The sequence below is a fragment of the Triticum aestivum genome, chromosome 3B, assembly GCF_018294505.1.
Source record: "Triticum aestivum cultivar Chinese Spring chromosome 3B, IWGSC CS RefSeq v2.1, whole genome shotgun sequence".
Taxonomy (NCBI): domain Eukaryota; kingdom Viridiplantae; phylum Streptophyta; class Magnoliopsida; order Poales; family Poaceae; genus Triticum; species Triticum aestivum.
The window spans coordinates 21,665,233-21,681,639 of NC_057801.1; the positions used below are offsets into that span (position 1 = coordinate 21,665,233).

Here is a 16,407-nt window from a genome sequence, read left to right on the forward strand (position 1 = left end):
GAACCGAAGGAAAAGGAAAGCACTAGGTTCCCTCACGCCAGAGGCGAAAAAAGTTGCAAAAATGGTTTGAGAAATCGAAAAGGTTCACAAATTCGAGAAAGAGTTCACAGTTCGAAGTTATAGCTGGTGGAAGTAATCCAAGAGGTCCATAGTTTGAATCCTGCTTCATGCACCTATTTTTTGAGGGTTAAAGAATGAAAAATAAATAAATGGGCCAAGCCAAGGATGAAAAGGTGTGTGCTCTGGTTTGTGTGATGCTACTCCATATAAAGCCGGAGCTCATAGTTAGCGCTTGCTGTGCTAGTTAGCGGCACTCGCATGGCTCCTTTCATGGGGCCGGCCGAACTACGCGAGCAATCAGTTGTCGCTTGTGGGGAGCATACGCCCAATCGCTTCTTTGTGGTTCAACCAAACAAACCTTCATGATTAACTTGGTCGACAAGTTGACCATTAACTGTTGACTTTCAACAAGTGGTTCATCTATTTGGAAAAGTTCATGGATCTAAAAAAATGTTCGTGGATCTGCAAAATGTTCGCAAATTAAAAAAAATAACGTGAATAGAAAAAAATCATGGATTTTGAAAACAAAGTTCAAGGATTTGAATTTTTTTTACCGATTTTCTAAAACAAAGTTCATCGACTTTGAAAACTTTCATTCATTTAAAGAAAGGATCGTCGATTATGATAAAAGTTCATCGATACTGAATGAATTTGAAAAAAGTTCACCAATTTTGAAAAAATGTTCACAAATTTTAGAAAAGTTCATTGATGTTAAAAGAGAAATTAAAAAAGTTTGCACATTGCAAAATAAAAAGGAAAACAAAAATGGAATGGAAAAAAGAAGAGAAAACGAAAAATGAAACGGATGGAGTGGTTCGCTGCTGAACCCTTCTTTTACTACTAGCCTCCTCTGCAGCACTGTCCGTCTCATCACATCAACCGCATCGCATCACCAGACCAGAACGGCTAGCAGGCAGAGCAGAGAGCCATGCTGAAACGGCGGAGGATATGGATAGCGGTGGATGAGTTGGAAGCGCAGAGAGCGATGGAGGAGGAGAACCGAGAGCGGCGACGGCGAGAGGGCGAGGGAAGGGGAACCGCGGCGGCTTGAGAAGACGAACAGATCTGCGGCCAGCAATGGCAGCATCGATCTGGATCTTCTTGACTGCACCATCTGCATGGATCCCCTCCGCCCTCCGGTCCTCCAGGTACATCTCCTTGTTTATCCCCTCTTTTGCTTCCCTTGTTCGAACGAGATTGGTAGACTGATTTGTTGGATAGCACCATTTGCCCTATTCGGTCTACCACTGTGTTTGGAGATTGGGTTGCCAATGCCTGAATGCCATGCCCTGCCTGTAAAATAAAACCGTAAGTTTGGGCAGAAATCATAGAGTACCAAATAAGCTCACCCTACCCTCCCCTCGAGGTCAAATTTGTGTGCTGTCGAAATTACTGTATGAGGCACCAGCAAACCGAAAGCTGAATCCTTGATTGAAACATTAACCAGCTGAATCCTCAACTATCCAATGACAACCTCATTACATTGCAAGAGGATTGATTGCACTCAAGTGTACTGCTCTTCGGCTCTAGTTTTTTTTTTTTTTTTAGAAAAGGAGGAGGACCCCCGGCCTCTGCATCCGGGCGATACATACGGCCACTTTATTAATTATTTTCACTAGACCTTACAAAGTCATACAACAGTAAGACTAAAGCCACCTTCTAAGCAACAACTGTCGCTACTCCTATCCAATTGATGAAGGGGCGCCGATAGTCTGGGCCTAATACCAAACAGACGTCGCAGCCAAACCTAAACATTTAAGACCTGAGGTCCCAACCAGGACGCCTGCCGGGTATGGGGCACCTACCAGTCCGGCGCACTCCTCAACCAGGACGCCTGCCGGGTATGAGGACGCCGCAGCCACCTGCATAAATCATTTCCATGCCACACCATCATTACTTTTCAGCAAGAACAAATTGATCAATCAGGTTTGCACGGTTTCTCATTGTTGTTTCCCTGCAACCTTCTGAACTGAAACTGAATATCTATGTTTGCAGCATAACCATCATTTTCACAAGCAGGCATCTAACCATAGTGCATTTTCCTTCTTGGTACACAGTGCACAGTTGGGCATGTAATCTGCTCGTCCTGCCATGGCAGCCTACTGAACAAGGACAGCTGCCACATGTGCACGGCCACCGGCGGCTACAATCGATGCATCGCGCTCGACAAAATTCTTGAGTCATTCTGTGTTTCCTGCTCCAATGCCGTGTACGGGTGCACTGTGAAGACACTCTACTACAAGGCTAAAGATCATCGCAATTTGTGCCCGCACGCGCCATGTTTCTGCCCAGGACCCGCCTGCAGCTTTGCCGGCACAACCGTCAAGCTCCTGGCTCATCTCACCGGCGATCACAAGTGGAAATCCAAGGAGGTTAAGTACGACGCCAAGTTCACTCTGCCTGTCAAAGAAGGGACGTGGGTTCTCCATGCCCAAGGCCACGCGCCCCTGTTCCTGGTGAAATTCACCCCGGCGCCGCCTTTCGGCAACGTCGCCTCCGTCCTGTGCGTCGGTCCTCATGCCACTGCTGAGCATAGGTTCAGGTGCTGTCTTCGTTGCAGTGGCCCCGCCATCGGTCAGCAGAAATCCTCTGATTTCCTGGTCAGGAGCACCACCCTCTCCGATGGGTTACAGCTGACAGAGTATGATGGCTCCTTACTGTTTGCTTCTAGCACCCGCAGCATCACTGCCCATATCAGAGATGTAGTGCGTGACAAGCATAAGCGTGGGATGTCGATCCGTTTGCGGTAGCTAGTTGATCCTTGTTTGTGCGAAGACAGTGTGTTGTGTCAAGAGTAAGCGTGGGAAGGAGATGGAACAAATTGAACTTCCGTATGTTGTAGCTAGTTGACCCGTGATGGCTGTGTACCTCAACCGATGCACAGGCTGCGAGTACTTGAAGTGATCAAAACATGTTTACAGAGTTATTGTTCAGGTATCCATGTACGCATTTACCTAATGCTTCCATCCCAACATTGATGTCATTTTGGCTAGCTGAAAGCATATATGTAGTGTATGCTCCATGGAGAAATTCCTTGTGCCTTTTTGGATTATTAGCAGACTCCATTAACTGATTGGGTGCCTACCTGCCTTTTGATAGCTTGCTGTTGGTTAGACTCGGTTCGAACAATTTATACCAGTTTTCAATATGACATGTAAGATGTTGGGTGACCTCTTTTCAGCAGCTCTACACATGTTACTCTCTTGTTCAAGCTCTGGTACTAAGATTTTGATTAGCAAGTACTACTAAACATGCACTTGTGTTACATGTAAATTAGTTGCATGCCATGTTGAGAACTTGCCTTCTTGGCTCTTGATTTTTGGAGTTATTACCTGGTTCTGCTTTTTATGGATAAGACTATTGAGATGCAGCCGTGTTGCTTTGCCTCTAATATTTCCATTCCACCATGATGGACGGCTGCAGCAACACACATCTTTATTGTCTCTACCCACATGCTCTTGTTCTACATGACCAGATGTTCAAAACATCGTCGTGTCAGTGCTGGCCAAGGAAATCCAGATGGTTGTCATGTAGGTGATCTCTATGTTAGCTTCAAGGTCAGCCTCAACAGTCAATGGGAGGTTTATCCCTAATAAAATGTTCATGTGGAAAATAGAAAATATATTAGATCTTGTTTGGTTAAGTAAGCAGTTTTGTGATTTGAACGCCAAAAGTATTTAATTCCAAAGTTGTTTTGTGTGCGCAGGCTTATCTGAGTGCAATCATCTTATGCACATGATTTTCAAATTTCAGTAAGCTCGGAATGCTACAGTGTTTTCTGAAAGTAAGTTATGCATTGGTGTTAGACTGATAGTACATTGGCATGTAAAATATTTTGTTGTTGTGATGGTTGAATTAAATCACCTCTCTCCTCTTCTGTTGTACTGCAGGGTTGGTTAAACTGCTGGCTGCTTTTGAGGAAGGTTATGGTGAAGAATCAAGTGTTTTGCTCAACAAAGAGCCATTAATCACCTTGACCATGTTGTATGTCCTCTGATTTCTTCAGTTAAAAGGCCATCGATTGCTGAACTGTGTCTACTCTGCTACACTCCCTTATGATATCCTACTTCCTCCGTAAACAAATATAAGAGCATTTAGATCACTATAGTTCTTTACAGAGGGAGTATATCAGTAAATGCAGACAAACGAATTACACAACTATGTTTTTTTTTCTTTTACAGTACAACTTTGGGCTTGGGACTTGTAGTCATAGTGACAATGACATAAATGTTGCAACCTGCAAATCAATGTTACATTGCTGCTGTGACAGTGTTTTGATACACACATCAGCGGTATGATGGTATTGTCACACGAAAATTCGAGAACTCTGGATTCGAAGTTATGGAATAAACAAGAACAATTTAACGAAGAAATTGTCGACAGGTGGAACTCTAATTCACTGCCTTTGTATTATGACATGCAGGGTACACTTTTGTAAATTTACTTCACTTGGTTCAACAAAGGAGAGCAAGATGCTGTTAACAAAGGAGGTAAGGCGTACAAGTACAAGTACGATATGCACTTGGTTCAACAAAGGGGTGCACATCATACTTGTACGCCTTACCTGACCATCAATAGCTAATGTATATGGGTGAGCGTACACTTTTAAAAGAAAATGTAGCAAAACATTCCATAATAAAAAACTCAAAACATACTCCACGTGTGCTGCCGATGTCCATTCGATTGGAGTGACAAGCCCACCACTATGCAAGTTTTCAAGCATCAAAGTTCAACAACGATCCTAGCTATGATAAAAGCAAACCTTCTTCCGAACATGCACATGACCAAATTATCACAAACTTCTAGATTTATTTGATTATAGCTTTGGCGATAAAATAAAACATCCAACTAGTCATGACTAGTAAACAACACTCAAGTTGCACCACGACATATCACTGCCGCCACACATATACGGTAGAGACCCCCGACTACGAACTTCTCCAACGCTAGTCACTTAGGGACATGATATCTTTGGGGGGCGAATGAGGAGGCGGGTGGTGGTGGTGTGCGGGTCGGAAGAAATATCTGGTACAACAAATGTATAGCTGGCCTCCTCCCCTGGGAACCCGTTGGAGAGATTCGTGCTTATGATCTGGAAATTTGAATGTTGGTGCCATCCCATGGTGCGGCTGTAGAAATCAACATCACACTCGAACCTATGATTCTCCGTCACAGCATGAGGATCAATGCACAAGATGGAGACAGCATTGCCGAAAGGCGGCACCAACGTGAACTTTGCTAGGAAAAGGGGTCCACCTTCTTCTTTCCTGTGGAGTACACGCATTCCTTCCTGCATATGAAGGGTGAAAGAATATCCATACGCGAACGCAGTGGCGGGCAACATGTGATCGGCAGTGAGATGGCGCTGGAGTTGGGTGGTTGAGCCTGCGAAGCCGCAACCGGGCTCAGGGCAGAAGCACGGCGCATGCGGACATGATTTCTTGTGTTCCTCTTGGTGGTAGTAGTGTGTCTTGACGGTGCACCCATAGATGGAGTTGGAGCAAGAGACCTTAGTAGACTCGAGGATGTGGTCAAAGGCGATGCAGCGGTTGTAGCCTCCGGTAATGGCGCACACATGGCAATTGTCCTTCTTCCGGAGCTTGTGATGGCAAGAGGAACATATCACATGCCCGACCCTACACTGCATTATATCATGAAGGAAAAGCATTAATCATGGGCTTGCCTATGAGAAAGATAATACCGATACACTTGTTAAAAACATTTGCATACACATAAACGAAGGAGACTCCGTGGCAGTTAGGAGGATGTTTGCCAAAAAAGTTCAAAGAAAATTTTGTTTTGGTTGAACGATGGCTTGGTGGGAGTTCGACCTCTTTGTACTCCTAGTTTCCTAGACAATTTAAATGAATGAGGTTTCCACTTGCCAAGGGTTGGAAAAAGAAGTCAAAAGACAGCAGGAGTTCCTACAACAATTAATCTATTAAGATAACGCATGAGAAAGAGTTAATGGAGGCACTAGGGTCATAGACCAAAGTAGTAAAAAAATAAAGTGCAAGGTGAATAAGATGAAAAATAATGAGGAAGAGAACCAAATGACTATGAACCTAGCCAAGAATTGGGTGTATCATTTACTTCAAAAATCAGGAAAGTTTGCGCAAGAGATCTAAATGTTAACAAATAGGGGGATGAGAATCCAAGGAGGTGCGACAAATTGAAGTCTCCGGAGGGCTCATGATTGAATATCTTGCCAAAGATAGGGTTGGTGCTAGGACTGACTCTAGAAAGATATTCATCCCTAATATAGTTTCTTCTAGTAATCCTAGTCTTGCTTAGATGACCTCCTATGCAGGGGTGAATCTGGGTTGCTCTTTTGATATGTTAATCATAACATTAATGGTATTAATCTCTTGAGGAAGTTAGATATGATCTCATGACACAAGCAAACTAACCAACAATCTCCTCCCCCCCCCCCTGAGATACACACTCCTAGTAAGATTGAAACCGGAGATGTGGAACTAGAGGAGTTATTCTCTGATGGAGACAATAGTCATACGGATATGGAAGAAGCCTGGTGGGATCATCTCACACAGGTTTTCTCTAATAAAAAAGGAAAAAACATGCCAGTGGTAATGGGTGTGTGCAACCTGTTTGTTCATTACAAACATCAGGAAATTTAAAAATAAATAAAGGAACAAAAATGAGAGGTGCTTCTTAGAACATGAGAGAGTTTGGGGGAGAGGTTAAAAAGAGATACTTAATAGAGTTATTTATGAAAAAAACTTGTCGAACTTGTGGGTCTGCAAGAAACAATGAGACAACCATTCTCTAGAACATAGTTGACAATATATGTATTGGTAGGGGTTTTCGTTGGCAACATACTCCTGCTAGGGTTAGATCTAGGGGGCTATTTCTTGGTGTTAATAACAAATCATTGTATGTATATAGGAACACAAGACGATGGTGACTATTACATAAATATAGTAGTACAAGATAAGAAAGCAAACTTGATTTGGACTTTAATGTTGGTTTAAGCGGAAGCCCAAATGGAAAGGAAAGTTGGCTTTTTGTCTAAACTTTCAAGGGTTCTACATGATTTTACAAATCTGAAACTTTCAAGGGTTCTGCATGATTTTACAAATCTGAATTTGATTGGTGGATATTTTAACAGCATTCAAACTTTTTTCTAAAAAGAATAAACCAGTAACTCTTGGACACTAGAGTTTTGTATCTAGTACTATACTAGAACACACCGGCTTTGGAGAAATTAAGATGAATTGAATACATTATGCATGGGGCAATACTTTGCAGGAACTCATTTTTGAGAAATTGGATAGGATGACTTGCAACACTGTTTGTGAGGATAAATGCCTCATATTGTCACCCTTAGAAGGGAGAAATCTGATCATGCACCTTTGTATATATACATGGGACATGCAGGAAAAAAGGACCCAATTTTTAGGTTTGAAAACTCTTAAATTCTGAAGGAAGGATTAAGTGAGTTAGTACATGAAGTTTGGATGAACCGCAATATCAATGGAGCTAAGACTGAGAAGTGGTTGGCCAGACTGAGAAATCTTAGGAAAAATACTAAAAGGATGACAAAGAAATGAATGCCTCATATAGAATTCTGAAAAAAAAGGATAATCTATTAAAACAAGATAACATTGATAAACATTGCGAAATCCATGGGCTCACTACTCCATAGTACATGAACAATTATATTGGAACTTAGAGCTGAACTAGACAAGATTATGAAAAAAGAAGAGTTGAAGTGGTTACAAAGAGCCAACGAGAAATAAATTTTGGAAGGGGATAGTAACACTAGGTACTATCATGCTAAAGCTAATTCATGCACACCAAATATATATAATTACATCCCTTAACCAATATGAATGGGTGATTGAAGGTTAAACAATTAGTTGAATATATTAACATTTTTATAAAAGTATGTTAGGACATCCTGATCATTCTACAATTTACTTTGAGGTGGAAAATTCATTTACTATACCCATAGAGGCTTGAGTTAAATTAACAAAGGAATTATCACCGAAGGAAATTAAAATTGCAGCATTTCAAATAGCTCACAATATATCTCCTATCCCTAATGGACTCAGTTCAACATTCTATCAACACTTTTGGAAAATTATTACAATGATTTCAAGGCCTTATTTGATGATTTCCATATAGGAGGGCTTAACTTTCTACAATGAGTTATGGTTTGGTCACCCATGTGCCTAAAAGCTAAGAGGCAAACCAAAATGTTAGTTTTTTTTGTGAAGATCCTTATGAGTAGGTTCAATATGGATGCTAGTGATGCCATACCCTTATTCAGAGAACTTTTTTAAGGAGAGAGACATTATTTAAGGGGTCCTTATTTTACGTGAAGCTTTGGATACATGTCATGTAAAAAAAGCAAAGCTCAACTATTTTTAAAGTTGGCTTTGAAAAGGCATATGGAAAACTAATTTTTTTTTGTTTTACAAATCATGAAACTGAAGATTTATTAGATTGTGTTTACTATTAGACCTCGGCATGTGGGGGTAAAGTGCAATGCTTGTATTGGCCCATACTTCCCACCCACAAAGGATTGAGGGGATTCCCTATCAACTGTTATCTTTGATTTATCTTCAGATGTACTAGCAATGTAGATGGAGAATGCCAAAAAAAACTAGGTTAGTTGAAGGACTACTAGAAGAATATTTAGAGGGTGGTGTCAACATGTTGCAATATGCATATGACACCATATTCCTGATGCAAGATGACTATGAAAGTGCACATAATTTAAAATTCATCTTGCCAGTTTGAACAATTTTTTTTAAATCACAAAACTGAACTTTCCTTTTTGGTGATGTTGCTAGCAAATTTGATTGGTTGTTTTGGTGAAACAAAGTACCATGAGAGGAGTGCGTTTAGTGAGGTAGTTAATAACACTTTATTTTCTTTCTCTATTTGTCATATATGATGCCATTCATCAAAAAAATTGTTTGCTGCCTAAGATGTAATTTGATTTACTTCAGCTCCATGTATATAATCTCTATATGAACTTCTAGGGTTTTTTCCAAGACACAATAGAACCCTAGAAATAACATGGAAACCGAATCCCTTATGAAATGGCGGATCTAGATGGGGTCAATTAGGGCAAAGGAGGAGGAGGACCTGAAAGACAGGAGGCCTGAGGGGATCGAAGCAGAAGGCACAGTCTAGCACCTCTAGAGGGACGGCGCCTTCGCTGGTGGCGGACTTCTCCCCCCTCCTCCTCTTCGCCTCCATACTCTCAATCCCGTGTGTGCTCATGTTCCTACAATGAAGAAATTATGTGGACCTCGTGCTTGTCGCCTCAATTTTATCGCTAGATATATGTGGAGAGCCAGAGAGTGGGCTTCTTGGCGGGCTCCTCACATGGGCTTTCCAATGCATTTTGCTTGGGCAACCCCTATTCCCCACTCTCTACGGCAAGTTGTCTCTGCTTCGCATAAAGAGCGAGCGAGCGAGTGAACCACACATGGGTCAGCCCATTAGGTTGGGTTTACGTGCAACGGAGATCCCAGTTTTGGAAACCTTTCAAAATGTTTTACCCATTTTGGGAACCTTTTAGAAGGTTTCGGTCCAATTTTTCTCTATTTTTTCGTGTTTTCTTCTTCTTTAATGGTTATGCCCCCCCCCCCCCCACATCAAAAAAATATATTTACAAATTTCAAATCTTATTCAAGTTTTAAAAAAAATATTTAGAAAATTTAAACATTTTTAAAATATGAAATTTTTAAGGGTGAACTTTTAAAATGTTCAAGTTTTAAAAATAAAAATTATTTAGAAATTATTTTTTATGGGAATATCTTTTTGAAAAATGAAACCAAAAAACATAAAGCTAGTAAAGAAAAAAGAAAAACCGGTGCGCCCTGTGCATCGTTGATGGGGCCAGTCGGTCGCTGCCTATATGAAAGGTTGGCTGTTTGCTAAAGTTAGCGTCAAATGGAACCCTCCTTTCATTTGAGCCCACATTGAGAGTCGCGAGTGCAGTTTTCTTGACATGTAATCTTCAAGGACCAAACAAATTACTATATTGGACTCACATTTACTTGCCATCCACGAAATAAGTATTGATTTAAAAAGTCATACCTCGTGGTAATTCCTTGAGAAATGTAGACATACGTGTGTAAAAGAGAATTCATCTTTGTAAGTAAAATACGTGTGCGTCTTGACGATGAAGCTCTTGACATAGATGTTAAGTGTTTGGTCAGTGCGTCGATAACCCCTCCCCTGCTTCTCCGCCACCAGAGGGACGCAAGCGAAGCAACACATGCCTAGGGATGGAGGCAGTAGGGCTCTCACGGTCTGCTGGCATCCTCTTAGAATCGGGGTGACGGCCTCTCCTTCCGGTGGCAGGCCTAGGCAACGGCGCGCATCGATGACCGTGTCGCACGGCAGAGGTCACTCTATGACAGGCATCGGGATCATATCTGGGTCCCTCGAGGAGTTGCGCCCTATGCAAGGTGGTGACGCTAGGGGCTCTCCTCAGTCTCGGGGGTGCATATGCTCCGGTCGTCCGCCCAGGGCACGTGCCAGTGTCCTGCCTGTGGCCCGCGCTGGTGGTTTTGGGCAAGGCGAGCTTGCATATCGCGGTTTATAGATGATGGTTCGCATGCCAGGCTCGATTTGGGCGGATCTGGCCCTTGGTGGTCTAGCTTGGGGAAAAGGCTTATGGTGATGGAGTGTGCTGGTGGAGGTAGTGGTGAGTGGTGGCGGTGCTGCAACAACCGGTTTTTTATCTCCCCACCTTCAGACGGTGCGTGAGAGCGTGTGGGGCGTGACGACATGTCCGATGTATGGCCGCAACCCAGGACCATAGAGGTTCCTAGCCTTGGGCAGTGCTCCTCTACTCCTTTTCTAGCATGGTTCTCAGCAGGCACGACGACTTGCATTATGTCTGGTGGCGATGCATTCGGTGGGCCATTGGTTGATCTAGCGCTAGTGCTGATGTTTGGCCATAGGTGGTCTCCGCAAGGTGAGGTTGGCTGCAACGGTTGGTCATGCTTCATCATTGAATGGCTCGATGATGGTGGTGGTCAGCTGCCCTCTTGATGTACGGATGTGCTCAAAGTCCTTGTGGAAAACCCTGCATTGACTATGTCGATGTAAGTGGCAACGACGTCTATGGACTTTGTTTTCCTCAAAGGAGGTGCTATTCTGGAGCTCCAGCACCTACCATACTTTTCTTCGTGCTATCCATGTAAAAATCTAAGACCGTACCGGGCTTGCCGAATCGGATGACGGTGTTGTGTTCTCGACAATAATACCTCTATAAGGGCATATTTCTCCCTATGTGATTTTGGTGATTAATGACAATGCATTTGCGGACTAATCGTGTGCATTGAGAATTTCAGATATCTCGTGTCTAGGCACAAGACGATTCGTTGCCCCTCGGAGCCTAGTGAAGACGGCGTTTCTCTACGTTTCTTTTCGGTGGATTTGAGTCGCAGGAAAGCCGTACTATTAAGAGGGGGTCCGCTTCGAAAAGGTTAGGGTGGAATCAACACGTACACGTCTGTTCCTTTGCACCATCTTTCCTTTGCTTCTTTGGAGCACCGACCGTTTATCCGTGTCTTTACAAAATGAAGGACTCCAAGTGATATTGTGTTGTGGCATGCGGTAGTACTGCTCAAGGTAGCAGTAGTATTGCAGTGGCCCACGGTAGTACCGGCCAGGGAAGCGGTAGTACCGCTCCTCAGGAGCGGTAGTATCGTGGCCTCTAGCCCAGCACCCTGACGTGCGCGGAAGTAGGTGTGGAAGTAATTTTTTACATCCGCGCCCTACGCAGTAGTACCGCTCCCAGCGTGCGGTAGTACCGTGCCGGCTTTTTGCACAGACCGAAACTCAGCAAAAGTAGCCACAGATGTAGTTTTATTAGTCCATGCCTTTCCATGCCTAGTCGAACCCTGCCTTGCGGTAGTACCGCAAGGACGCGCGGTAGTACTGCTCGTTGCTTTAACGCAACAGGGCCTCGTCTAGCCCCTGCCACACGAGCGGTAGTACCGCACTGCCTAGCGGTAGTACCGCATGCCTATGCGGTAGTACCGTAAGTATGCGCGGTAGTACCGCATGTCGCGGGCTGAGTAAGTGGGTAACGGTTGGATCTTTCCTCTTACTATATAAGGAGGGGTCTTCTTCCCCAAGTTGACCATCTCTTCTCTCCCCAAGCTTCATTGTTGCTCAAAGCTCCATTTTCCCCCGATCTCTCTCCGTAGCCAATCAAACTTGTTGATTCTCTTGGGATTGGTTGAGAAGGCCCCGATCTACACTTCCACCAAGAGAAATTTGATTCCCCCTACTAATTCCTTGCGGATCTTGTTACTCTTGGGTTGTTTGAGCACCCTAGACTGTTGAGTCACCGTGGAGCCATATTCCATTGTGGTGAAGCTTCGTGGTGTTGTTGGGAGCCTCCAATTAAGTTGTGGGTTTGGGTTCGGTCGCCGCCTTCAAGGGCACCAATAGTGAAATCACGACATCTCGCATTGTGTGAGGGCGTGGGGAGAATACGGCGGCCCTAGTGGCTTCTTGGGGAGCATTGTGCCACCATACCACTCCAATGAAGACATACTTCCCTTCAAAGGGAAGGAATTTCGGTAACACACCCTCGTCTCCACCGGCTCCACTCTTGGTTATCTCTCACCTTTACTTGTGCAATCTCTTATTGTGTTGTATCCCTTGCTTGCTTGTGTGCTTGTTGTTGTTGCATCATATAGGTTGCTCACCTAGTTGCATATCTAGACATCCTACTTTGATGCAAAGTTTAATTTGATAAAGAAAAGCTAAAAATTATTAGTTGCCTATTCAACCCCCCCCCCCCCTTTAGTCAACTATATCGATCCTTTCAATTGGTATCAGAGTCTCGTCTCTTTATTAAGGACTTTACCGTCCGAATAGTATGGTTGACTACCACTGTTCATTGTAAATTTACTTTTGAGTGTCGTGCTGCGAATTATGAAGCACATAGTCTAGCGAAATTTTCACTTTTTAGAGGTCCTGGTTGCCACGTCTGGTTTGGCGTTCCTTATAACCAGAACCGTATCCCACTTCATGTGTCTTTTGATGAATAAAGTTGATTTCACCCCTAAAAAAAAGGAGCTCCCTTGCTGTTTCTCAAAGAAAATAGAAATAGGAGCTCCCTTGCTCACCCTTACGCGGGGAATAGGTTTCCTTTTAGGCTTAAAGTGCTCCGCTTTGTTGATAAAAAAGAGATACAACGAATGTTCGGAGGCTGAAGGAGCCAAAAATGACGTCCTATGGGAAGATCAAGAGTGAATTTAGCGAGGCTACGGCCCTCTTCCATTGCGCGGGGGGGATAGGTTTCGCCCCGCTATGCGTACGATAAACTATGTGTACGATTTACGTACATCATGTCAGTCGATGATCCAAGGAAGCTCACGAGCTCTTCAATCACCGCTGCCTGGGTAGGCAACGCGCACGTTCACATGCATGATCGACCGGCGGCAAGTTCCTCTCCTGTGCGGGAACAGTAGTAGCCTCTCCTTGCCACCGCCGCCGGTACAGACAGCAGCCCCACCAGATCATAGTGTCACGCTTCTCTTCGGATGCATACTTTTCGAGCAGCCATGCATTCATGCACACAGGCTGATCACTGTGCTGAGCTTGGCGACTCTCTAAGCCACCCAAAAGCTATGCCATGACAGATGCTCACTCAATCACGGCCATGCATGATGCCAAAAGCACGCATTTGTTGTTGCTTGTGCAAGCTGCACGCAGCGCGCAGCTGGGCATGAGAATTTGGGATATGAGAGTCCATGCATGCATGTTCCGTTTCGAAAGAAAAAAAGAGTCCATGCATGACGTACGAGAATACCATCATCCATTCATGCACGCATGCATGCATAGTGGCCTCAGCCTCAGGATAGCTTGCTAGCTAGTACTAGTGTACATGGATGGATGGGTATAGATAGGGTGTGCCATTGCCCTACGGCACCCAGGACAAAACCGCTACTGCATGGATGGTGCATCCCTAGCTTCTTCCATGGAGATTTTTCTCTTGTTCTTTCCGAAAAGGCTTCCTCCTTCGGTCGGTCCATGACAACTTTTGTGCATGCATGCACAGTGCACAGTCCAGAGCATTGTCGCCTCACCTTGCTGCGCACGCACGCACGTACGTACGACGGCATGCTCGCTCCATCACTGTGTGTATAAAAATCCATTGTACACCGCTCCAGAGATGACATCCATATATACGGCTGTACCTCTCCAGTCTCCAGATATGACTTCTCAACCAGGTGTGTACTACCAATCTCTTAGCACAAGAGAATAGGATCATCATACGATACGAGCATGGCTTAATTGAGAACGGAAACGACCATTGCATGCATGAACATGAGCAAACCTGAGGTTGTACTCTACGTAGGATTATTACCTGGATCTTGAGGTGCAAGCAGGCAGGAGAGGAGACACCATCACTATGGTGCGCAAAGTGAGAGAGAACCATCATGCTCTCGGAACGAGGAACACATCGCATCACGTCAAGCCGGTAGATAGACAGATAGATATGCAAAATCCAAGCACGTACACCAGAAACTCTTTTACAAATCCATCACATCTACTTGAAGTCCTGAACGTCACGGGCTACACCATGGAAAGGGCTGCAGCAATGGAACGCCAGAAATAAATTCTACCTACCGATAGGCAGGCTCCACTGTTTGGTCTTTTCACCCTCCCTCTGATCTCTGAGGCCAACTCCACTGTGCAACCCCAAACGGACGTTCGGATTGGACCGAATCTGTCCCTTTGAAACGCCAATGGGTACGTCCGTGTCCGGCTGTGTCCGTTGGGTCGTGTGTGCGTCCACCGCGCGACCGCACCCCAAATCATGTCCGGGGTGGACGGGATTAAAAATAATAATTAAATAACTAAAAAAGCAAATAAACGCATTTAAAAAACATAAAACATATATATGGGTTGGCCACAAAACGGCCCAGTTTCAACGGCCACTTAAAAGGCCCAGATTCATAATTAACATAATAAGAAAATAAAAAAAACTCCTCCCGCGCGCTCCTGCCACGCCCGTCGGTGCCGTGGCCGTCGCCTCTTCACTGGCCGCCGGTGTCGTCGTCATCGCTGACGAGGTCGACGTAGTCCGGCGGCGTCCAGAGGTGGGCCGGCGGTGCGTGGTGGACGGGGGCCTGGACGGCCGAAGGTGCCTGCACCACCTCCTCACGCGGCGACGCCTCCCGCTCCGGAGTGGGGCACCAGTTCACGCCCAGGTCGGCGGCCATCTCCGGCGCAGTGCACGACCAGCCCCACCCCTGGCCCAGGAGCTTCTCGAACGCGGGCGGGTCCTCCTCCATCGGCTCCTCCGTGGCGGCCGCCGTGACGGCCGCCAGCTGCAGCTCCGGGAAGGCGACGTCCCCGGCGGCAGAGAGGGCCATGGCCTCCTCCAGGCCGTCCCACTGCCGCTCGTCGTGCGTGTTCATGCAGTCGTCCATGACACGCTGCAGGAGACGGGCCTCCTCCTCCGCTGTCATGCAAGGAGGGGGAGGGGGCGACGGAGACGGGGAAGGCGACGGCGTGGGCGTCAGGCCGCGCACCCGCGTACGCCCGTGCGGCTCTACACGTGGCCTCCGCGGCCCCGACACGGTGCCGGCGAAGTAGGATGCGCGCCGCACGTCGTGCTCGTCCTGAAGCGATGTGTCCCAGAGCGGCGAGTCGGGGGCGTACCAGTGGTCGTATTACAGGTCGTCGGGGAGGAGGCGGCAGCGGCGGTTGATCTCATCGCGTCGTGCACGGCCGGTAGCCGGCACTGGCGGGATAGGGACCTGGTCCGCGGAGAGGTGCCACCCGCTGGGGAGGTGGGCGTCGCTCCACGGGACCGACGTCCTCATCTCCCAGTACCTCCGGCACACGTCCGCGCAGATGTACTGCCGGTCGCGCTCGCCGGAGGGCCGAGGGGCAATGGTGAAGGGGGGCGGCGCGGGGGCTCGACGGGAGGAGCGCGACGGAGATGCGGGGGCTCGACGGGAGGAGCGCGGCGGAGACGCGGGGCCTCAACGGGAGGAGCGCGACGGAGACGCGGGCTTCTCCTTCTTCACGGAGCTGCGGCGGCGCCCCGAGGAGGAGGCGGCCTCGCGGTCGTGCTTGCCCTTGCCGTTCTAGAAGCCCATGGCGAGGCAGGCGGCCGGCGAGCTCGAGGAGGAGGCGGGCTAGGGTTTCTGCGCTGTCGGGGTTCGAGGAGGCCGCTGGGTGGCGTGGGCAGTGGGGACGACGACCCGTCCACGCTTCCCACTTAAAGAAGGACGGCGACCGCTCGACGTGCGGATGACAGGTGGGGCCGCCCGCTCGTGCGCATTGATGTGGGCGGGTGGGGGGTAGGTGGCTGCCTGCCACGCG

General features: G+C 46.4%; 2 protein-coding genes across 2 annotated transcripts; one reads left to right on the top strand and one right to left on the bottom strand.

Moving 5' to 3' along the window:
- The first annotated feature begins 937 nt into the window (after positions 1-937).
- Positions 938-4,247, top strand: LOC123064437 (putative E3 ubiquitin-protein ligase SINA-like 6). The gene is made up of 3 exons (XM_044487923.1): positions 938-1,208; positions 2,118-3,844; positions 3,951-4,247. Exons 1-2 carry the CDS (start codon positions 1,023-1,025, stop codon positions 2,808-2,810), a joined length of 879 nt encoding a protein of 292 aa, XP_044343858.1. The 5' UTR covers positions 938-1,022; the 3' UTR covers positions 2,811-3,844; positions 3,951-4,247.
- Positions 4,248-5,014: 767 nt separating this feature from the next.
- Positions 5,015-9,315, bottom strand: LOC123064439 (putative E3 ubiquitin-protein ligase SINA-like 6). The gene is made up of 4 exons (XM_044487924.1): positions 9,178-9,315; positions 8,107-8,144; positions 7,323-7,419; positions 5,015-5,701 (listed from the first exon to the last, which is right to left on the bottom strand). The coding sequence occupies exons 1-4, from the start codon at positions 9,313-9,315 to the stop codon at positions 5,015-5,017; spliced, it is 960 nt and encodes a 319-aa protein (XP_044343859.1).
- Positions 9,316-16,407: the final 7,092 nt, after the last annotated feature.